The 24,318-nt window shown below is 47.1% G+C and overlaps 2 protein-coding genes across 4 annotated transcripts in view; one reads left to right on the top strand and one right to left on the bottom strand.

The window, feature by feature from the left end:
* Positions 1-1,777: 1,777 nt before the first annotated feature.
* On the top strand, positions 1,778-19,920 carry GSG1 (germ cell associated 1). 3 transcript variants are annotated; one of them, XM_043440625.1, is made up of 6 exons: positions 1,778-2,023; positions 13,648-13,966; positions 15,407-15,577; positions 16,385-16,537; positions 17,355-17,466; positions 19,505-19,920. In XM_043440625.1, the coding sequence occupies exons 1-6, from the start codon at positions 1,976-1,978 to the stop codon at positions 19,842-19,844; spliced, it is 1,143 nt and encodes a 380-aa protein (XP_043296560.1). In that variant the 5' UTR covers positions 1,778-1,975; the 3' UTR covers positions 19,845-19,920. The 3 variants fall into 3 exon arrangements, with proteins under 3 accessions (XP_043296560.1, XP_043296561.1, XP_043296562.1); XM_043440626.1 differs by having other exon boundaries at positions 1,804-2,023; positions 15,407-15,454; XM_043440627.1 differs by lacking the exon at positions 1,778-2,023 and having other exon boundaries at positions 13,633-13,966.
* An 876-nt stretch (positions 19,921-20,796) lies between these two features.
* FAM234B (family with sequence similarity 234 member B) overlaps positions 20,797-24,318 on the bottom strand; it is a 38,411-nt gene continuing 34,889 nt past the window's right edge. Inside the window, exon 13 of the mRNA XM_043440624.1 lies at positions 20,797-23,855. Within this exon, the coding sequence (XP_043296559.1) occupies positions 23,850-23,855 (6 nt within the window). The 3' untranslated portion in view covers positions 20,797-23,849. The remainder of the gene's footprint in view (positions 23,856-24,318) is intronic.

The following is a 24,318-nucleotide window of genomic DNA, read 5'->3' as shown; positions in this document are numbered from 1 at the left end:
CACATACAGTGCCCCCTCTGAGCTCTTTCTTTCCAATGTTTTCCTAGCTAGTCTCGTACATTTATTTTTCCATAGGAATTTAATAGCAATCCGTCTTGCTCTTTTTAAATGCTCCTTGGTATTTGTATCAGGGTTCCATTAAATTTATAAATTAACTTAGGGAGACCTGACATCTTGATCAAATGGAGATGTGCCAAGAACAAGGCATGTTATTCCTTTGGTTCAAGTTATTGCTACTTGTAGATCTGATGTATTCTCTCTGACATTTCCTTAGGTATCAGTCCATTCAACAAAATAATATTTGCTGAGCAGCTATTACACCTTTAGCACTATATTAAGCACAATAGAAATAAAGAAGTAGGTTCTGTCCTTCAGCAGCTTAGAATTTCATGAGCTGGGCTAACATTCCTGAAACAAAGCAAGCAGTGTGAGAGCCCGTAGAAGAAAGCCCCCCATAGCACAGCGAGACCATCCATGCAATGCGCGCTCTGAGGGCAAGCAGAGAAATGATGGCTAGAATAACAGGGCAAGACTTTGGACTGAATTTAGGGTGGAATCATATGCCTTGAAGGTCCTGTAGGACTTAGGTGGGGTGACAGGAAGAAGAAGGAAGCTCAATGAGGAGTACCTAGGTAAAAGCTCAGAGGTGGAATAAGCTGGACCCTTGACTGGAAAACACTCTTCAAGCCTCAGTGTTACAGCTCCAATCCTCATTGTGTACTTATTAAAATAACATTTGTGAACATCCACTAGTTTCTTAGTTCTTTAGAGTGCTAATTTCTGTCCATCATGACCTTCTCTGGGGATGCTCCAGAGCTGAGCTGTCCAGTAGCTACCAAGCTCTCTCAGCCCTTGGAGGAGTGCAACTGAGGCACTGGATTTCTAATTTTATTTCATTTTAATTTACATTTTAAAAATGGAAGCAGGACTTCCATGGTGGTCCAGTGGTTAAGAATCTGCTTGCCAATGGAGGGGACACAGTTTCCATCCCTGGTCCCAGGAGATCCCGCATGCCGCAGAGCAACTACGCCTGTGCACCACAACTGCTGAGCCCGAGCTCTGGAACCCACAAGCCACAACTACTGAGCCATAAGCCCTAGAGCCTGTGCTCTGCAACAAGAGGCCATGGCAATGAGAAGCCCACATACTGCAACTAGAGAGTAGAGCCCACTCGCCACAACTAGAGAAAGCCCATGTGCAGCAACGAAGCCCCAGCACAATAAATAAAATAATATTTTTAATAGAAGCTCCTAAATCCTCATTATGTACTTATTAAAATAGCGAACTAGTCTAAATGAACTAGAACCCTTACTAGTGTAGATGACTTTTCCACTGGACTCAACTTTATTGTTTGAGGGAGGCCTGCATTTGACATCAACAACAGCACTGCATAAAATATCACTGTTAGATTGCAGTGTGTGTCTCAATTTTACTTTTTTTTTCATGTGGCTACTGGGAAAGTTTAAATGACATCTGTGGCTCATATCTCATTTCTCTTGGACAGCACTGGCCTAGGGTCTTACAACCCTGTGAGGGTTGGTCAGTGTCCCATGGGAGCCATTCCTGACTTTCAGAAGCTGATAATTTACTAAGATGCCCAGGTGATTCTTACGCACAGCAATAAAAGCATAAGATCTGGAGGACACAAAAGACATGCAGGCCTCTGGACGGTAACCCCAGAGTGGCCCCAGTCCTTCTGAGGGTGGGGGTAGGAGGCAGAGTGAACGGCAGGGTGACCCCTGCCTGCCACTGTGATGTCACAGAGGCAGCCTCCTGTGTCAGCCAGCCCCACCCCAGCGTGTCCTGGCTGCAGGATAACCTCTCCATCCTCTCCAGCCTACCTCATACCACCGGACCCCTCTGCTGGCAAGAGGGGCTCTGATTCATCTTCACAGTCAAGGCTCATCCCACGCAACCAACTAAGACATAGCAGAAGAAACACTGAAACCCCTCTGCCTCATAACTTCAAAAGTGAATGAGCAATTCCTCTCAGCTGATTCAAAATGTTTGTCTCACCCAGAAGGTAGGTACCTTAAATTTTGAAATCTCATGACTATCTCATGTGTAGTCCCTTTACTGTTGGATGTGTAATATGGGTTATACAAACTCATCATAAGGAGCTTGAGGACACTCGGTAGGATTATCTGAAATGCAGTAAAAATGTGTTACTTGAGCCCAGTTTTTATTGATAAACCCAGTGATGGCCCTACCTTGGCCTCTTGTTCTTTCATCATCTTCCATTAAAACTTCCATTTCTTCCTCCTTTGCCTCTTATCACACCTTTCCTCTGCTCCCAGTACAGCTTAATGTCTTCTAGGTCTTTTTTTCCCCTCTCTGTATGATTTCTACTACAAAATCTAGTCCCTGGAAAAGGCCCAAGGGCACGGAAGTGATAGCAGCGATAAAGTGTCCATCACTCCAGCGAACTGAAAGATGCTGAGGCATTCCCATGACCAACTCCAATCCGAAATCTGCCGGAACTAAGAAAGGACAGCACAATCTTAGGCTCTTTCCGGTCTCAGAATCTGCAGAGACACTTCCAGACCCAGAAAGACACTCATAGCCAACAAAGACATCTTGGCTTGTTTAGCGGAGAAGACACATCTGGAAGTGACTTGCCTTCCATTTTGAGACAGTTGGCAATTCCCAACTTGCAGCTCACAGGGTTACTAAAAAGAAAAAAAAAAAAAAAATGATGTTCATTCTCCAATATCTTACCTTTCCCAGGGGAGAAAAATGAAACTTACGATTAGCTTGAGAAATAACATACACACACACAGACACACACACAGAGCAATGTGGTGTGCTGTTTATGGGCTGGAAGTTAGAGATCTCAGAAGAAAGGAGTTTCTAAAAAAAAAAAAGACACATCTGGAGCCTCAGAAAAGAGCTCACAGTTCTGAAGAACCACCAGATTATTGGGCTCAATCCACTTCCCTGGTTCAGAATCTCCCTAAGTGATTAAATCATAAATAGGCCAACCCTCAGAAGTGAATACAGCTAGGACTAGCCGTAGTGAAAAAAAAAATTTTATTGGTTTACGAGGAGAGGTACAGAGGAAATGATGGGAGAGTCCGTTTATCAGTATACACCCGTGAAGTTTAAAGGAGGCAATCTGTTGCCTCATTATGAGTGCGCTGTCATAACTGGGCCTCAATCTGCGACACGGGTAAGGGTGACCAGGCCTTGCCTTGACCGAGGGGCGGCCTGGCCTTGACTCAGGAGGTTTCCCAAGTTGACTCTGCGTTTAGAGAGTGTGGCCTTGAGGAGTCGGACACTGGGGTCCTGACTTCTCGAGGTAGTGAGGATTAAACGTCCGTGGAGGGACTGCCAAACCGTCTGGGACAGGGACGGGGTAACCGGGGAGGACAAACTCTCTTTAATTCGCCTCCGAGAAAACAATCGCTCAGGGAGGTTAGGGAACTTGGCCAAAATCTTTAGCCCAGTCGTGGGGTGGGCAGGGACTAGAACTCAGATCTGCTGTGGGTTGGTGGCCCCGAAGTTCCGAAGTTCCGTCTCTCCGACCCACGAAATGAGTCAGAGCCAAGGCCTTTCTGCAGAACTGGAGCCGGAGCGTACCTTTAGGGGAAGGCGGCAGGGGGCGCGGAGACCTTAGACTTGGGTTTCAGCTCCTCCCGACCCTCGCCCTACCGGCTCGGGAGCGGAATTCAGGGGATGAACGGGGATCTCCGCACTCCCTCCGCCCACCCCGCCTGGGAAGACCCTCGGGACGCCGTCCCCTTCCCCCCAGGAAGATGGAGAGGCCCCGGGCGGGGAGCCCCACCCGCTCGGGACATCTCGGCGCTCCGCCGCTGGGCTGGGCCTAGCCAAACGTTTCAAAACAGGCTCCAGCGCGTCACCTTGGCAACGCTCTCCCGTTGCTAGGCGATCGGGCGCCGTAGTAAACCGAGGGCGGGCGTGTTACTAGCGGATGGGAGGGGGCCCGCGGGAACTAGCCCGGCGCTCGGGCACTGCGACTGCCGGGGGAAGTCAGAGAGGGGAGGGGGCAGAGAAGGAAGGGACGGGGTGGGGGGCGCATGCCGGATGCAAACGGGGCGCCCCTTGAGAGGCCACTCCCGTTAGGCCCCTGCCCCGCCAGTCTGTCCCCGACACCCCACCACCTCCGCCCCGCCCCAGCAGTCCCCGAGAGCTCCGTCACCCCCGCGTGAGCGATTGCCCCACAGGATGCCCAGATGGGACTGCCCTCTGATTCACTCCAGCTGCCTGAGGCATGAAAGAAGGCGGCTTCCTCTCCTGGAAATGACTGCATTCGCAAAAGCCCTCAAACAATTCCATTAAAAAGAGGAACGGGAAAAGCCACAGAGAGGAGAGCCCCCGCAAATGATTTTGTTTGGCCCTCCCCACTGCACAGAAGTAGGTGTTCCCAGAACTCGGGACCCATGTTAGGAAGACTAGAGTCCTTTTCTTATTCTGTGAGCATCTGGGGCCATGTGGACATAAAGCATGGTTACATTAGGAATTAACCTGAAGCTGGGAAACCCCAGAGCTCAATGTCCTGTAGTGGCTTTAGTATTTTGGACACTCGGCATGGGCATTTTAGTGATGCTAGTCTTCCCATTAGGGCTGGGAAGCAGATATCAAAATGTCCTGAAAAAAAAAAAAAAAAATGTCCTGAGCCAGTGTTGCTAATCGTCCTCAGTAAATGTGTCATGTGTGAGGCATTGAAGTAACGATTGTAATTAGGGCTACAGAACCTCAGAACTTTGGACATTCGAGATCTACCATCCGAAAGGGCTCCAACCAGGAGGGAATCACAGGGCTTGGGAAAGGATATAACATTTCCAGTCTGTCACTGGCTTGTGAGCAATCTGATTGTACCCTAGTCTCTGTGAACTGAAGATAATACTTGCTCATGAGATCACTGCTGTTTTCTGGGCTTGGCGCGTCAAACAGCAGGAATGTTTCCACAGGTGGGAGGAAGCGTATTGGCACAGGGTCTGTTTGATGAAACTCAGGGTGCATCTATGTAGAAAGGCCTGGGGTGTGTCTGTGGACCCTCTTTGCAGCTCCTCCCTGCTCTTTCCTATGTGAAGCAGGAGGATCCCTGTCCCTTTCACCATAGGAGGCTGTTTGGACACTTTTTCAAGTTCTTATCTTCAGCCATAGTCTTCCTAACTGTATTTGTGAGCTGGGTTTCCATTACGCACTTCATTCATTCATTCCATTCATTTATGGCTGTTAGGGCTAGGCTCTGAGGATCAACAACGAATAAGACATAGTTACTACTGTATCTAGAAAGTTAGTCAAGTGAACAGAATAGCCAGGTAAACCATGTGATGAGTTACAGGAGAGAGGCAGACAGAACAGAGCAGTGTAGACCAGAGTCAGTAACAACTGAGACATTCACACTGTATTCCAACCTTTCATCTACTTAGTAACAGAAAAGAATTAGTTAATAGGGCCTGGGTCAGAAATCTGACTCCTGAGAGGATAGAGTATACTATCTATGTCCCAAACTAAAGGAAATCAACTCTGAATATCATTGGAAGGACTAATGCTAAAGCTGAAGCTCCAATTCTTTGGCCACCTGATGTGATGAGCCGATTAGTTGGATAAGACCCTGAAAGATTGAGGGCAAGAGAAGAAGGGAACAACAGAGGATGAGATGGTTGGTTGGATAGCACCACCCACTCAGTGGACATGAGTTTGAGCAAACTCTGGGAGACAGTGAAGGACAGGGAAGCCTGGCGTGCTGCAGTCCATAGGGTGAGTGAGTGAGTGAACAACAACTGTCCTAAACAAACCTTTCTCGGGACAAGATGCCAGAATGGATATATGTGATAATAATAAAAAAATAAAACCTGGATTCCATAGCCCCAGTCTTGGACCTGAGGGAAGGGCTGTGCTTTACAATCTTCCCTGGTTCAGGTAAGCCTGGCGTGCTACAGTCCGTGGGGTTGCAAAGAGTTGGACACAACTGAGCGACTGAACTGAACTGAACTGGTTCAGCATCTCAGCATTCTTACCCATTGTTTTAATCACTTCTAATCTCCAGAGTAGTCACAAACCAAATTGAATTCCTGTTTACAAAGTATATGTGGGTGTCCCAAGACCAGTTTCTCTTTTTTTCATACCTAGTAAATGTGTTTTTGGACAGTGCAGGGCACAGTGACTGAGGACCTTAGCAGGGATAGGTTGGTCCCAGCCCTTGGCTTTGTGATGTCACAAACGTTCAGTTGCACATACATCCCTGTGGGGGTGTCCTGAGGGGATCAGGGTCCAACAGACCAAAGTTCAGTAATGTTCCGAGACATGGAATCTTCTCGTCTGTGTTGAGTCAGGAGCTTCTGAGCCTAGTCAAATTATATTTATGTGGCATTGACTACAATTACTTTAAGAGAAGAAAGAGAAGGAACAAAAAATTAACATGCTCAAATTACAATGAAAGGAAGTGAGTGGGATACTCGGCTCTGATTTTTGTGGTCAGGCAGAGAAACTCATGCTTTGTCAAAAAGAGGAAATTGGACATTGTGGCCCAGGGTCCTTGGGGAGGGGATGGGGTGGGGGGTCTCAATATTGATTGCATCTAGGAGCCAGCCAGTCAAACAAGCACGCACGCTAAATGCACAGCCTCCTACGGGTATGTGCATCTTAAGTCACTCATGTCCGACTTTTTACAATCCCATGGCCTGCAGCCCACCAGGCTCCTCTCCCAGAGCTAGGCCTTAGTGTTACTTTCTCAGTCGTGTCCAACTCTTTGCGACCCCATGGACTGTAGCCCACCAGGCCCCTCTGTCCATGGATTTCCCAGGCAAGAATACTGGATTGGGTTGCCATTTCCTTCTCCAAGGGATCTTCCCCATCCAGGGATTAAACCCAGGTCTCCTGCATTACAGGCTGATTCTTTACTGTCTGAGCCACCAGAGAAGCCCAGAGCTAGGCTTTGGGAAGGCCTAAAATAATATAATTTGGGAGACCCTCTTTAAAAAAAAAAAAAAGTACAAATTAAATAATAAGTATCTTGGAAGGGGCCTGAGTAAGTGGGGGACCACAAAGCTGAAGTTTCATCAGCTCCACTCTCTCAATCTACCTCTAGACTTCTTCATGTAACCCATCTGAGACTCTGCTGCTCCCATCTCCTTTTCCCTAGAGAGGGCATATTTTGGGCTATTAAGGTACAGGGGACGCGGTTTATGAGCAGAGGCAATAAAAACCAAAGACAGAGGACTGTGCCAAAAGGTGACTCAAGCGGGATATGAGAAGTGTCTCTAAGTATTTGCAGGGTGGAAGCAGAGAGAAGGGAAAAGAATTGGTCACTGTTCTGGGGTGGAAAGGGAATGAGGATACGATTAAGTCAAGAAAAATGTGCACAAAACTCATCAGGAAACATTGTCGAACAATATTTTCTGATACCACGGAGTTGTATTTCCCATGGGAAGTATTTGAGGACCTATTGAGTCACTGAAAACTAAAACTGGCCACAGAAAAATGTGCCACAGGAAACAATCTTACAAGATGTCCTCGAGGGAGCAGCTGGAGGGCCCCAAAGTTCATTGTGAGCCCTGAATTCCAGAACGCTGACACATGGCTTCTATAGATTACTGTGTGGGGAGGAGGCCAAGGCAAGAAAAGAGAGCGCTAGCCTGCGGGGTGGGGCAGCCACCTCCACCCACCTTTGCTGCTGGTGGGGGGAAGCGTGTGAGTGAAGAAGGAAAATATGGGAAGATAGTGCCACCCAGCGTTGAGATGAAAACTGCAGCCAGAAACCAACAGCCAATTCAATGACGTACAGGAATCAGAAATTCCCTGCTCCCTTTTCTCCAAGGAGAGGAGGAAAATAAACGGTCTTTTGGGTGATAGAGACATCACCTCTGGACTAAAGCACACGTGTGTTAAACAAGGGTGTTAAGTAAGGCTGACAAATAAGGAGAAATATGGTATAATACCCCTAATATGTGGAATCGTATAGTGAGTGAGTAAAAGACACTCAGTCGTGTCTGACTCTTTGCTACCCCACGGACTAAACAGTCCATGGGAATTCTCCAGGCCAGAATACTGGAGTGGGTAGCCTTCCCCTTTTCCAGGGAATCTTCTCAACCCAGGGATCAAACCCAGGTCTCCCGCATTGCAGGTGGATTCTTTACCAGCTGAGCCACCAGGAAAGCCCAAGAATACTAGAGTGGGTAGCCTATCCCTTCTCCAGGAGATCTTCCCGACCCAAGAGGAATCATATATGCGGAATCTAAAAAGAAATTATACAAATGAACTTATTTACAAAACAGATACAGACTCACAGACCTTATGGTGGAAGGAGAATGGAAGGATCAGGGGAAGGGATAGGAAGTTTGGGATCGACATGTACACACTGATATATTTAAAATAGATAATCACCAAAACCGTACCATACAGCACAGGGAACTCTGCTTAATGTTACCTGGCAGCCTGGATGGAAGGGGAGTTTGGGGGGAAATGGGTACAAGTGTGGCTGAGTCCCTTTGCCGTCCACCTGAAACTGTCACAACCTTGTTAATCGGCTATACCCCAATATGAAATTAAAAGTTTTTTAAAAATAGAGTGACAGGATCGGGTGACAGGATCAAGATCAAAGGAGACTAATTTGGCCAGAATGTGGACTAATTCAAATGCTCCAAGGGGAGCCTGCCTTTGAGTCCCCAGACCGACTGCACAAACATAGGATGGAGGATCATGACTTGGTTGGCGGCAGATCTGGTCGACATGGCGGAAGGGCAGGGCAGAGAGGAGGCTTTTGCTAAATGTCAGCCCAAAGTGAGTCAAACAGGTGTGATTTTTATGGCACGTTAATTGCCTGATTATATAGTTTTCAGTCTGTTCCATTTTTTTACTTGTGTGATCAGAGTGGTGATTCCCAAGTTCCTTGCTTGTGGAACCGGAAATTCCGAAGCCCAGCCCTGGGTGTATGCAAAAAGTGTTCTAAAATTATAGGTTCCTGGGTATCACGCCAGAGCCACTACAGCTCAGGATGGAGCCTAGGAATCTGCATATCTCCCAAAGTTGCACAGGTGGTTCTGATGCTCGGTCAGAATTGAGAACTACTGCTCTCGAATATGGAGTAAACTTTGAGGACTTTACAATCCAGACAAACAGTTGGAATATAGAACGCATCATGGGAGGGGACAAGGACAGAGAGGAGGGAACAGTCCTTAGGAAGAAACATTTTCAAAGAATGAGTGACTTGAGTTCAACCTGACAAGAGGCAGATCCTCGGGTAAGAAGAGGAGACATTCCAAGAAGAAGGAAGAGCATCTGCCAGGATGAGGAGGATGAAGTCCTTGGGCATTCAGGGGAACATAGCAGTCTCCCCACCTTCTCAACCTGATTAATTGGTAGTTTTTGAGGACAGAAAGCACCATTTGTATTTCTAGAGGACTGACTACAAAAGATATGCAATCAAACCCTTATTGATTTGCCAGGTTTGTTTGCTTTTTGTTTAAGTTTTAGAAATGTACTTTAAAAAAAAAAAAAATTTAATCCCTTTGCCCAAAGATTGGGAGAGAAATGGTAGATAGCCACAGCATTGCTAACCCAGGGGTTTATTTCTCTCCAATCCTCCTCCCTCGGCAGGCTTACCCCCAACACTACCTAACACACAGATGGTCTCAGGATGTTATAATAATCCTTACTGATGTCACTCACTGGAGAGCGGAGACCACCCATGATACCAGGAAGCCTTTCCATACCCATGGCTCTATGAGGCCCCTGACATTGCAGATCACGGGGCTTAGGAAGGGGATGGAAAACCCAACACAAGGGAATAGGAACTGACAAAAGTTACTCCAAAGCAGTGGTGACTCTACAATGTTCTTCTGCCATAAAATCAAGGCCAATCCAGTCCCACCAGTTACCTAGGGAGTGGCGGTGAGATGGACACTCAATCGCTCTGCACTTTTTAAATTTATTTTTTAATTGAAGGATAATTGCTTTACAGAATCTTGATGTTTCTTCAATTCTGCACACATAGGTCCTTGCGTCTTAGTGCTGAATCCCAGACCCCCAATGGCAAGTTCTTCTGTGTAATCACTCAGGACAACTGGACCATGAGTGCCTTGTCGATTTTTAAATGCCCAAGTTCCCTGCAAGGCAGCATTTAATCATGAAGCACTCCAAAATATATGATAGAGGGGAGGGGTGGGAGGAGGTGGGAGGGGAATGGAAAGGGAGTTTGACTTCTTTCAACACTAAACCAAAGGGATTTGGAGCACAGATGGCATCTGCAGTCATTCTGGACAAGCTGCAAGACAAGGACCATGGTCAAGGTAACCATCTTCCCTCTCTTATTGTTTGGAACATGCATTTCATAGCTGTTTTGCTCCTGATTCTTTTAAGAGATGTGCCAGTCACATCCATTTGTTGTCCTTACTAGTCTGTGTTAATCCTGAGGTTTTGCCATTAACCTATGTTGATGGAAGAATCACTGAAACTTGATAGAAATTAATTATTGAAAAGCATAGATTTTCAGTCTATATACTTCCCTAATGGTCTGAGCCTGTGTCTGAAGCCACACAGTGTCCCATTTTTAGAGAGTGAAGAGTCGCCTCGGCTTGGGGCTTGTCAGTACCTGCGAAGATAGAACATGTCTTGTGGCTGCTATTTCTTTTCCATGATCCCCTGAAGGAAACCATTGCCAAATTAGATTGTTCTTCTAAATCAAGAGAAAGGCATTTTTAGGGGGGAGAATAAAATATGTAGTGAAGGGTATCGCAGTGTGGGTGTTGAAGGCAATTCTTGAAGATTCTTGAATGGATTCTCATTCATTTATCAAGATAATCGTTGAATGAGGTTGCTTGAGTCTGTCCTTGGTAGACACTCATAGGAACAGCATCTTTGGACTTCATTCCAAGCTCTTTTTCTTCTCTTTTCAAAACTTTTTATTTTATATGCGAGTATAACTGATTAACAGTGCTGTGATACCTTCAGGTGCATGGCAGAGCGACCCAGCCATCATATAGGAGTATGCATTCTCCCCCAAACTCCTCTCCCGTGAAGGCTGCCACATAACATGAAGCAGAGTTTCTTGTGCTATACAGTCGGTCCTTGTTGGTTCTCCATTTTAAATATAGCAGAGTGTACATGTCCATCCCAAACTCCCTAACTCTCCCTTCCCCCTACCCTTCCCCCTGGGAACCGTAAGTTCGTTCTCCCAAGCTCTTTTTCATTCTTTGCTTCTCAACTTCTTAAATTGGTTGTCTGTCACCTTAGCGCTGCTACAAAGTGGTGAGGGATTCATGATTCTTATTTCGAATAACCTGATGAATAATTTATGAATAGGTATGATTTAAAAAATGGATTGAGGGTAAAATTAAAATCTGATGTGATGGGATAGTGGCTAAATCTCCAAGTCATACGGGGTTGAAAATAAAGTTGTCGAAAACGTAGAATTGCCTGAATCCTTAGTTCCATCTTTATGCAGAATAATGGACGAAGATGTTGTACCTTGAAGTCTGTTTCCTATTCAAACAATGGATATAAAAATAGAAAGGGTAAGTAACTAAGAGTAGCAGAACAATGACAAAAAAAACTATAGGATTTTCAAAACTAAAAAACAAGATGAAAACATTCTTTTGGGGGAAGAAAAGGGGCTCATAATGACTTCCATATCTGGCAATATAAGATCACTGCCCCCTTCCAGATATCATGGCTTTTGAGTCCTCACCAAGGTCACCCAGAGTCTTGAACCAACAATTCTTGCTGGAGTTAATTTGTTGAGTGCTTTAAAAAAAAAAAAATCTTATTAGCAAATTGCTTTACAGAAGCTGTTTTATCATACATTTTGCTTATTGGCTTCTATCTACATATGAATCTGGTATATTTCTTATTGCCATAAAAAACTGCACTTTGTCTGTGGTATGTACTGTTTTAGTCCCTAAAAATTATAAAGAACAAACTGTTGTGATTCTAAGATAAAGTCGCCTGTTTAATGTAGAAAATGTTCAGCTGGAGATGATGAGAGAGGCAGATTTATGGGCCTGTCTCGTTTAGCTATGGTTTTATTTACATCTCTTAAGCTAAGCAGATTTGGGTCTGATTAATTCTGATGTAAGTGATTCCCCTTAGAAAGCTCAAGATGGTTTACTTTAAGAAGTGTCTGTCAGCAACTAAGTATGGGCTTCTTTTCCGCTCAGTATATATTAATATAACAGTACAAACTGCTTCGTAATGCAAAGTGTGAGACCTGTCAGATCTCTTTATTTTTCTATTAATAAATCAAATTCAATCTGGCTCCACGCCGCCACTCCCCAGCACTGAAACATCTAACGTTGGACATCTTTTAGGTTAAAAATGACAAGGTTGAGGGCTCCAGCCAAAGCCACGGGGGCTGCATTCATTCTGCAGCCCCCCACCGGGTCACCCGCAGGCACTGCAACTGCATTGGGCTGGGGGGCCGCACCTGCAGGTTCTTTGTCCACAGGGCACCCTCACTGTGGCTCCAAGGCCAGAGCACTCAAAGTCCAGCCTCCATGGGTACCACGCAGCCACCTTGCATTTGAGATTCTCTCAGTTCAGGCATAGTGGATGGAAGCTGAACTCAGATCACCACCTCTCTCAAAACACATCACTCTATTTCCTCTCCAAGGGTTGCAGCATCCCAGTTGGTCGTCCGCCCTCCTACCCTCAAGAGTCCAGTGCCTCTATCTGCTCCCCTAGGGAGCATCCTCTTTAACATTTATTAATAGGATAAATGGGCTTTCCTGGTGGCTCAGATGGTAAAGAATCTTCCTGCAATGTGGGAGACCCAGGTTCGATCCTTGGGTCAGGAAGATCCCGTGGAGAAGGAAATGGCTACCCATCCCACTATTCTTGCCTGGAGAATCCCATGGATATATGCCCCTTTACTCCTCTCAGAGGAATCTAATGCAGGGAAAAGTGAAAGTGTTAGTCACTCACCCATGTCTGATACTTTGCGACCCCATGGACTGTAGCCTGCCAGGCTCCTCTCTCCATGGAATTCTCTAGGTATGAATACTGGACTGGGTTGCCATTCCCTTCTCCAGGAGATCTTCCTGACCCAGGGGTTGAACCTGGGTCTCCTGCATTGCAGGCGGATTCTTTACCATCTGAGCTACCAGGGAGGAAGACATCAAAACCTTATATAGGATAGTCATAAATTAAAACCCATTTATAACTAAAAGGAGTGTCAATGTTTTTTGTTAGATTGGAAGAATGGGGAATTTACCATGTGAGCCATTATTATATGTCAGATAAGTGCCCAACATTTTGTTTGTATTATTTAAGTAAATCCTCATAACAACAACAAGAACAAATACCTCCCCACTACCTTTCCCTGAAGACAAAACCAAAGATTACCAGCAGGAACATCTGGTGAACACCCAATCCTTTTTCTCAACCAGATACACACTAGCTCAGTGGCTTAATCACATTACTATCTGATGCTTGTTCAGATTATCCCCAATAAGCGTTTTAATATAATACGGTCCAGCTGAAATAAACATCATGGCTTCAGCGCCTGCTCCAGGCGAGCCGAGCTCGCCCAAGGCTACTTGGAGAAAACTCCTGAGGGCTGGTTGCGCCCATTGTGTTGGAGGAAAGCGGCTCCAGGGAGTTTAGGGAGCCTCAGGGGAGGGTGCTGATCTCCGATCTCAGATGAGGCTCTAACATCCGGCTCCTCACCTGTGTGTCTTATTACAGATGGGGCTCCCGAAGAGCTTCTCTAGCCAACGGACATGCCTACCTGCCATCCTCAGCATGCTATCACTCAGCCTCTCCACAGCATCCCTGCTCAGCAACTACTGGTTTGTGGGCACACAGAAGGTGCCCAAGCCCCTGTGCGGGAAAGGTCTACCAGCCAAGTGCTTTGACGTGCCGGTGCCCCTGGATGGGGGCGGCAGCAACACATCTTCCCAGGAGGTGGTACACTACAGCTGGGAGGCCGGGGATGACCGGTTCACCTTCCATGCCTTCCGGAGCGGCATGTGGCTATCCTGTGCGGAGATCATGGAAGAACCAGGTAGCTGCCTCGCCCCCAGATTTCTTGTCCCCCGCCCCTGCAGGGGGAAGTATGTAGCCCTCGCTCACACCGGCCAGGCTCACCCCTAGCCTCAGCATCTCCCCCCCTCTCCATTGTGTCCCTTCCACATCAGACTCCTTTGTCATAAAGTCCAAAGTCCATCCATCTGGCATTCCACCTCCAGACTCTCGCTGGTTTCAAACAGCATCCCCCTTCAACAGTCTCACGCAGACTTTGAAGGTTATGAGACTTCCCATTCCTGCCAGCCAGAGTTGCCGTTTAGAGACAAAACAAGGAGACTATTGTAGAGAAAGCCTGGGCTCTGTACAGGAACAACTTCACTCCTACAGGCTTTGATTTTCTCCTTTGTGAGATGCAGGCATCAGAGTAGATGGCCCTTAAAGCATCCCAGAAGTGTGTTCTCATTCTAAGTGTTATTGTTACCACTGAAAAGGCAGGGCAAGTGAAGCCCAGGGAGGACAAATACATCCTGGAAGTTCTCCCCAGAGGAGACGCAGCCAGACCCTCTCAGGTCTCAGGTCGTGTGGCGTACACTCACAAAGCAGGCGCTATCCAGCATGTTAGATAGGGGCTTGTCCTCAGGCGAATAGCAGAGGACGCTCTCTCCTCCCTGCTTAAAGCTTGCAAAGATCCCCCTGTAGTGAAGTTTTCCTAAAGCCCAGAACTGTGTACAATTTGCAGTCTAGTGCTTTTCCCAGTTTGGGCTAAGGTGAAAAGGAGATGGGAAAGGATTATAAACTCTGGGGTATTTCCATTTATTTTTACATTTTTAATTAATTTAATTGGAAGATAATTACTTTACAATATTGTGATGGTTTCTGCCATACATCAATATGAATCAGTCATAGACATACATGTGTCCCCCCATCCTGAAGCCCCCACCTTCCTCCTCACCCCAGACCTCCAGGTTGTCACAGAGCACTGGCTTTGGGTGCTCTGCATCATATATCAAACTCCCACTAGCTATCGATTTTACATGTGGTAATATATACGTTTCCACATACATGTGAAGTACAGACTTTTGGACTCAGTGGGAGAAGGAGGGGGTGGAATGATTTGAGAGAATTCCATTTATATTTATTATTGTGCCATTTAGCACTGCTGTGACTCCAGTCCAGGAAACAGTTTAGAGCCACTCAAGCCAGCAGCAGGAGCAGAAGGAGCTGGTGAACCAACGCTGGAGACACCCCCTGGGTGACTGGGGGAGTGTCCTCTTCATAATCAGGAATTGAGGCAGAAATTAATCTTGGATGACTCTGGCCTGTTTTGCTCATCCATCCTTGCATCCTTCCCTGCTTCTAAAGAGACGTTTATGGCCTGCCTTCCATGTGCTGGGCAGGCCCCCGGGATGGAATTAGAAAAAGCCTGTGTCCCTTGACCAGGACAGCAACTCACCACCTTGTACCTTGTCTATTTCAGGGGAGAGGTGCCGACGTTTCCTTGAACTCACACCACCAACCGAGAGAGGTGAGGAAGGACTACTGGAATTTGCCACGTTGCAAGGCCCACGTCACCCCACTCTCCGATTTGGAGGGAAGCGGTTGATGGAGAAGGCTTCCCTCTCCCACCCTCCCTTGGGGCTTGTGGCAAGTATGTGGGTTTGAAGATAAATTTAGTTGCCATTGAGTTGGGCCTCTGGGGATCTAAACTGTACTGTGATCTCCTGCTTTTCTTTTCTTCTGCGCCCCACAGGGTGACACTAACTCCCACTAGGCTGATTCAAACTCCCACCTGGCTGACACTCATTCCTAGGCAGGAACGCAAAAAAGCAACAGCAGGGACAAATAAAGTTCCCAAACAGAAATCTACCAACAGCTCTAACCTACTCCTGTTGCCAAGTAACCATGTAGAAAGCTTGAATTTTTCCTTTTTTTCCTTTTTTTTTTTTTTGGCATTTCAGTAACTTTATTGAAAGGTATATATCCCTTAGTACCAAAACATAATGAAAGTTGGTTAGGTTACCTCTGCCAATGCAAAATTAACACTGATGTAATAAAGATTTTTGTAACATAGAAAGAAAGGAGTCAAGGTGGGAGGGGAGGAAGAAGAGAAACAAAATAGATGGTTCCAGAATTAAATTTTTTTAAGAAGAGAAGCAGAAATAAGTAGCAAAATTTACATCCCTAAAAGATTTGGTGGAAATTGGATGATTTCTTCTCCAGTCTCCCTAAGAGTATTTACAGTGAGTCAAGCGTGGTTGGTTGTGTATGGGGTACTGAGGAGAGAGAGAGCTGATAGCCTCGAGCCCCCTGGTCAAGGACCGTTCCAGCTGCTTCAACTCTGTCTTCTCCTCTGGTGCTATGAGGCTCTCCACTTCTCGTGGGCAGCATTTGTTCACTGCTGGTTCAGTTACTTAATTGTCAGGGTGACGGTTCTTCTTCCTCTGGTTTCTGACAGAGATCCTATGGTTATCACTGGGAGCCCAGTTTGCCTACATTGGACTTGAACTCATCAGTTTCCTCCTGCTACTGACGGACTTGCTATTCACAGGGAACCCTGGCTGTGGCCTCAAGCTGAGCGCCTTTGCCGCCATCTCCTCTGTCTTGTCGGGTAAGCAGCGTCTCAGGAGCTACAGTGGGGGTGGGTGTCCCCTGTTGCCTTTGAAGCCTAGCCGGCAGCTGGAATCTCTGTCCTAAGAGAAGGAAGGAGCCCTGAAGAAAGCTAAAGAATGGAGCCCAGGAGATACAGCACAGGTGTCTTTAATTTTAAACTGAAACAGCATGCAAAATGCTAGATTAAGTCACTACGTACTTTGCAAAATGATTTCTCTCTGGGTTCCTTCCGCTTGCAAGTTTTCTCATTATGTACAATACAGTTTGGTTTATTACTTCTGAGTCATGACATGCACACAGCTTTGCCGGACTCTGTTGGATCAAGTAAGAGATGCCTGTAGATCAGTGGTCCCCAAGCTTTCTGGTCCCAGGGACCAGTTTTTTATGGAAGACAATTTTTCCACAGACTGGGGGCAGGGGACGGTTTGGGGATGATTCAAGCACATTACATTTATTGTGCACCTTATTTCTTTTATTATTATATCAGATCCACCTCAGATCATCAAGCATTAGACCCCCAGAGGTTGGAGCCCCTAGTGTAGATGATGAAGGAAAGGGTTCAAGTTGGGGATGCAGATGGGAAAGACCTAAAGGGAGTAGCAGTCCAGGGTGCAGCATTGACTAGAAAGTTCCCATAGCTCAAAACCTAACATCTGGGGAACCAACAGCAAATATGCCTTCAAGGAGGAGCCCCCAGTGCAGGGTGGCCCTGATGCCAGATAGGGAATATGATTTGCTCCCAATTCATATTCCCTATAGATAGATAGCAGTGCCAGTCTTTCTCTAAGGGTGCTGACTCCCTGTTTCTTTTGCAGGCCTTCTGGGGATGGTGGGCCATATGATGTACTCACAAGTTTTCCAGGCAACGGCCAACTTGGGTCCAGAAGACTGGAGGCCACACACTTGGAACTACGGCTGGGCTTTCTAGTAAGTGCTTATCACCTCCACCACCTTTCTCCTCTTCCCCGGTCCACCTCCATTAAGTGGCAGCCCTCAACTAGGCACTTGCTCTCTGTCCTCCTTCCTTCTCTCCATCCCTCATCCCAGACACCTGTCAATCATCCAGAGGGCTGACCAGCAGGCCATACCCATTCTCTCCCCACCTTCCAAGGAGAGGTACAGAGTGGATTCCTCTGGCTTATTTTTCGTGAGGACGTTATCAAGTTTTTCTGCTGATAAAGCTGTTAATACGTGCTTCTACACCTGACATGTAGGACGTCCTAGGGAAATGAGACTGATTTCGCATGGTTTATGGAAATGAGGCTTTACATTTTATATGTTCTGTTGCCCAGAAAGTTCATTCAGATTTTTCCATAAAAGCTTACAGAGAACCCTGAACAAACTTTTCGGCCAACCCAATATTTTGATTCAAAATACCGGAAGACAGAGAAATGAAGAAATAGCCTTGAAATCTGGATTCCACTTCTGTGAATGGCTGCCCACTCTCCTCCTATAATGAATAAGTTCATCCTGCCTCCATTCTTATTCCACCAAACTGTGTTAGAAATGAAACAGTCTCTCTCTAACCCTTAAAGAACTAAGGGCTCAGTTAGTTTAGACTTCTCTTATTATAAAGAAGGAAGCAGAGACCATGATGAAACACATGCATTCAAGGGTAACATCCCCTTTATGTGGGTTTCTCACCTTCTCCCTTGAGGGACACTCTCCATTCACAACACAGATGCCGACTTAGATCATGAATCATCTGGGCTGAGTTCTAAGCACTTACCAGTGCTGGAAAGACAGCACCAGGCTTGAGTTTCTGTCCCGAAGAGGCACATGGAAGCCTACACCTGTCTGTCACGGGATCCCGTCCCCTTTCCTCATGGTATAATACAGGCTATTGGATTCGGGGGTCTCTGATCTTTCCATCAGCCACCCTGTCACAGTTTAGCTCATTTTCCAGACTCATCATTTCTCAGCTTTTGTCCATTTCTCTAGCCACTCTTGGCATTTCAACTGCAGGGCTCAGACTTCAAAACTCCCACCCAAGTATCTCCCACCCGAGTCTAGTCTGTCACAGGCAGCAGAGGGGAACACACAGCAGCAGCGCGTGGCCTTTCACTGTCACGGCCTCATGAAATCCACCCTCCAGCAACGCCCCCCCAACTCCTGGTGTCCTGGGCTTCCCACGACTGTGAGACACTTAGGGGTTTGACTTTCCCGGTTCTTAGGAGTGTGTTTGATATGGTTCCCTGGTGTCTTTTTCTCGTTGTTGAATCTATCCAGCTTCTCTTCCATCCTTTACAAATTTCCTTTGAGTCAAGAACCACACTTGTTTGCATTGTAGGCCTTGTTTCCACTAGAGAAGTCTATACTAATGCCTCTGGATGTGTACTCAGGGTTTCCTGAATGCCTCCCAGAGGCTCAACTCTGGGGACAGCTAGGCTGAAAACCAAGGAAGACGGAAGAGGTGTCTGAGTGCAGGAAAATCTTTGGCAGGAAATATGTATGTGTCAGGCTTCCCTGGTCGCTCAGATGGTAAAGAATCTGCCTGCAGTGCAGGAGACCCAGGTTCAATCCCTGGGTCAGGAAGATTCCCCTAGAGAAGGGAATGGTTACCCATTGCAGTAGACTGGCGGACTATAGTCCATGGGGTTGGACACGACTGAGTGACTCACACACACACACACACACACACACACACACAAAATAGGCCGCCAGGTATAAAAGAACACAGCACTTGCAACAAAATCAGTGCAGTGAAAATGAATGTTCAACTCCTAACTTTAAACACCATATAAATCATGGCTTTTTACTATAAAACATTCAGAACTTACCCTAGGACAGACCAAATTCAGACCTCTTGCCCACCGCTCTTTATCTACATGTGAAAGGTGACACCCTCTTCCTAAATCCTTAAGAGGCATCCCCTAGTTGACTAGTAGGAAGGGACCTTGATATTTTTCTTTCAAACCCGTAAGAAAATGTCTGACTTTCCCATTTTCCGTGTGTGTGTCCCTAGCACGGCCTGGGTCTCCTTTACCTGTTGCATGGCATCGGCAGTCACCACCTTCAACACCTACACCCGGCTGGTGCTGGAATTCAAGTGCAGGCACAGTAAGAGCTTCCGAGGAGCCCCAGGCTGCCAACCGCATCATCACCAGTGCTTCCTGCAGCAGCTGGCATGCACAGCCCAGCCGGGGGGCCCCATGACCAGCTACCCCCAGTTCCACGGCCAGCCCATCCGCTCCATCTCCGAAGGGGTAGACTTCTACTCAGAACTACATGACAAGGAACTTCAACAAGGCACCAGCCAGGAGCCTGAGGCCAAGGCGGCTGGCTCATCTGTAGAAGAGTGTTAGGAGTTAGGGGGTTTGGAGAGCAGGCCGAAGCCCCACCTTACACGTTGCTCTGTGATCAACACGTGCTCAAGCCACAGTCTGTTTCCTGAGTGTGACTTCCAGAGGTTGAGAACAAGGGTATTGAAAGTCTAAATCCAAGGGGTGCACACCCAGGTGCCCAGCGCTCTGGCTCCCTTTTCCATCACAGCTTAGTCTCACCACCCCCACTCCACCGCTCGCCCCCACCCCACATCTCACTCATTCAGAAATTCCTTCTCGATTTGATTGTTCATTATGTGCCGGGTTCTGGGAGATAAAAAGAGGAGTAAAATAGAGATCCTGCCCTTTAGGGGCAATCAGGCTGGTCAGAAGAACAGAGACGGGTGGCTGATAGGGGCTCAGCTCAGCTGTGGTGCACTTGACTTTAAAGCCACACACTGGGAGGCAGTACTAGGAACGATGCCATGTAGAGCGGGTATCCTCCGCGCTGCCTGCCACAGTGTCCTGCATCCATGTGGTAGGGGCCACATCACACTATGTTAATTCCTATGTTAATTACACATTATCCTTGGAGAGACCAGGAGACCAGGACACATGAGAAGGCTCCCACGGCCTGCAGGGACAGGCCACCCCCAAAACAGCCCCCCCGAAGCCCCCTGGTGGTCAAATGCTTAGGATGCCAGGCTTTCAGTGCCGTGGCCTGGGTTCAATCTCTGATCAGGGAACTGAGATATCCAACAAGCAGTGGGTGCAGCAAAACAAAAACAAAACACCAGCCCACCGAGGCCATGCAGACAGGACAGCGGTTCCCCAGTGGAGAACCCAAGGGACGCTTCCCCAGAGACCAGGCTGCAGCTGACACTCCTCTCTGAGCCCCCGGCTCACATCCACCCCCTCGCCCCTTCTCTCTTCCATCAGGGAGAACACACCATCCTTGACAGCTGGAAAGAATGTGAGCAGCACACACGTATGCTCCTATACACAGTGTTTATTTGTTCTGTGACAATTCACATTTTAAATAGTGCTTCCTGACAACGTACCAGCTGGCTCTCCTTAAACACGGGTACTAAGGATGGCCATTCACATTCGAAGGGGCGGGGGAGGTTGGGGAGAAACCACCAGACCACAGGAGGAAAAGTGGGAGAGACTCTCTGGGAAGGGGATGGTGGGGAGGATGTTATCTAGGGTGGAGGGTTCATAAGGGACGGAAAAAGGAGATGCTGGGAGAAGGAACAGCCTTGTGTTCTCAGAAGTCAGTACCCTTTCTAAGCAGTGGTTGATGGGCTCTGCTGGCACCCCGAGAGGAGCGCAGGGGAGGAGAGGAGCCCTTCCTGTCTTAGACGTCTGGTCAGGGGGTTGCCTGAGAAGAGAAGGAGGTTCAGGGACATGTTTGACAACAGCCCAGCACCCACACTGGTCAGATGAAGCTTCCTCGATCTTCATCCACCATGTACACCCCACTGTACTGGCTGCAAGAGAAAGAGGAAACCTGTGTCCTGCTGGTTTAGCCAGAGAGAGATTCAAACTGATCAGGGTCAAAACAGTCTCTGTTAAGTTGGTTTGCAAACACACCACAAGGAATTTAGGGACTTTTTTTCCCCCTGACTGCTACTGATGTATTTCTGGGACACGCCCAGCATAAATACAGTCTCCTGCCCTCAGCAGTCCCTCTCAAACCAGATCCTCAGTAAACAACTCTGCATTTGACTCTTGCCCAAAGTGGGTGGCTTCCCAGGAAGCCTCTATGTGGCAGGGCAGCAGGTGGCCAGCCCCGGGCCACAGGATGGCCACTCAAGCTTTAGGTATTCAGTTGACTGTGAATTAGTCCTTAGAATTCTCTACTAGACCAAACTCGATCCTACGCCCTTCTAGCCAGGCAGATTCAAACCCTAGAAGTGAATCTGGAATCAATCCCATGCTTCTGAGTAGTCTTCTAACTGTTCCCCTAAGTCTACAATAACCGAGACCCACACATGCCTTTCAAAGAGCTAGAATCAAATTTGCTCTCAAGGACTTAAGGCAGAAGGGATGGGAGGGCAGACACCTGGTTAAGACCAGTCTACAGGCTGAGCAACATGGTTCTTAGAGCTCTGGCTACCAACCTTCTGTTAGGTCACAATGCCTTTCAGTGGCAATTCAGACATATCCCTTTAAAACTGGCATCCCAATTTTCTATAATCTCTAAAGTCGAGGAATCTATTAACACAAGCTAAAAAGACACAGGTTTAAGTCAAGAGAGAACCTGAGTGTACTCAGGGACGACTTTTCAAAATTATTCCAGAACAAAAGTGGTTCTCCTCCGGCTCATGTGGGATTCCCTGCTGTATGAACAATGGTTTAGACGTTTAAAAGAGAACCTGATAAAGTAACGTATTCATACAGAAGAAGGAAGAAGTAAGCGCTAGAGATAACTCTAAAGAATTTCACCACTTATAAAAGCTATAGTATTTACAGAGACATTTTCTCAAAATACTCTGCTTCAAGGGCTCTACAAGGAAGAGGAGGGTACACGGCAGAATGGCTGCATGCTGGGCTCAAGGAGCCAGAATCAAAGTCCAGAAACAGCTTGGCTCTCGTGCAAGCAAAGCAGAAATATCCCTGAATAAAAGAGCAGAAGGGAAGACGCCCGTGAGGAGAAGATGCTGAGAAAGCAGAGTGGAGATGAGATGAAGGGGGCTGAGGCTGCCTGCCTCAGTCGTTCCTGACTTGAGTTTTCCTCTAAGCTGAGGATGGCATACACATAAGCACATCCGAAGTAAACATGATAAAAATGACCATGACTGGCAGAACGATATCAACCGAGACATAACCTCTGGACCTTGTTGGTGGGGGCGTGGAGGGAGGGAGGGGGTATTTAAACCACTTTTGCTCCCCTTCCGATAGAATGGGAGAAAATTATTGCAAAGAAACTGACAAAGGATTAATCTCCAAAATCTATAAGCAACTCACACAGCTCAACAGCTCAAAAAACAACCCAATCAAAAAATGGGCAGAAGACCCAAACAGACATTTCTCCAAAGAAGATATGTTGTTGTTGTTCAGTTGCTAAGTCGTGTCTGACTCTTCACAATCCCATGGATTACAGCACACCAGTCTTCTCTGTCCTCCACTATTTCCTTGCTCAAATTCATGTCCATCGAGTCAGTGATGCTATCTAACCATCTCATCCTTTGCCACGCCCTTCTCCTTTTGCCTTCAGTCTTCCCAGGAAGAAGAGATAGAGATGGCCAATAAACACATGAAAAGATGCTCAACATCACTCATTATTAGAGAAATGCAAATCAAAACTACAATGAGGTATCACCCCACACCAATCAGGGTTAATTGTTATGGTCACTACATCTAGAGAGAAGGAATATGTGAGGAGACAAGAGACAGGAGCCGTAAGACGAGGAAGAAATGAGAATTCTGGCTGGCTCGTGCTATCCCCATGCCAGTCTTTCTTGCTGCTGCCAAGGTCAGGGGGCAGGCGAGGTAACAGCGGGGGGAGAATAGGGGAGAGATGCCGAGGGGCTCTCCAAGTCAGAGGTCGGCCACCTGTCTCAAGAGGACCCAAACCAACAAGATGTGTTTCAGACGGTTGAGAACCTGGGTCCCTGGGAGCTTAGGATGTGCGTATCTAGAAAAGACTTCATCACCACACGAACAGACAGATACACGCTCAGGGCGTTAGGCACAGCAAAATGTTCCAGGGAAGGACTTCACTGGAATTTCCCAGCCAGGGTTCATAAATTAGACAAACAAAAAATAAAACAGTAAGATTCACAGTTCCAAACTATCCACACAGTACCTAGGAGAAGGGGTTATTAATTCAGGGGTCGGGCGGGCAGGTAAGATACCCCAGCCGAATGGGTGGTGCTGTTATCGAAGAATTCCAAGTGCCTTTCCAAGTGCCTGGCGACGGTCACACAGAGGAGGTGGAAGGGGGTGACAGAAGTCCTCCTCTCCAAAGAACTATGTTTACACCCACTGGGGATGGACAGTGCCACTCCGTTCACTTCTTCTGGAACTGAAGAGTCCAGCAGCCTAGATCTAGGGAGAAAACGGCACAAATCAGTGACTTTAATTTTTTTCATGGTAGAGACATGGAAGGACTCTCAAGGTCAGAATATCCCTCTATTTCCCTATCCTTTTGTTTAGCCTCCAAAGTTTACAAGTGTCCCTCCAGAAAGGTCCAGAGACTTTATCTTTTTCCATGATACATTCTTGAACATTGAACTAGGCTGTCATATTGAGGGAGGGCACGGGGTGCATTTTGAGCAAGATAATCAGTCAGTCCTACAGGAAATCAACCCTGAATATCCATTGGAAGGACTGATGCTGAAGCTGAAGCTCCAATACTTTGGCCACCTGATGCGAAGAGCTGACTCACTGGAAAAAATCCTGATGCTAGGAAAGACTTTAGGGCAGGGTGAGAAGAGGCCGGCAGAGGATGATATGGTTAGATGGCATCGTTGACTCAATGGACATGAATTTGAGCAAACTCTGGGAGATG

Source organism: Cervus canadensis, chromosome 21, assembly GCF_019320065.1.
Source record: "Cervus canadensis isolate Bull #8, Minnesota chromosome 21, ASM1932006v1, whole genome shotgun sequence".
Lineage (NCBI taxonomy): Eukaryota > Metazoa > Chordata > Mammalia > Artiodactyla > Cervidae > Cervus > Cervus canadensis.
This window is presented reverse-complemented; position numbering and strand designations above follow the sequence as displayed.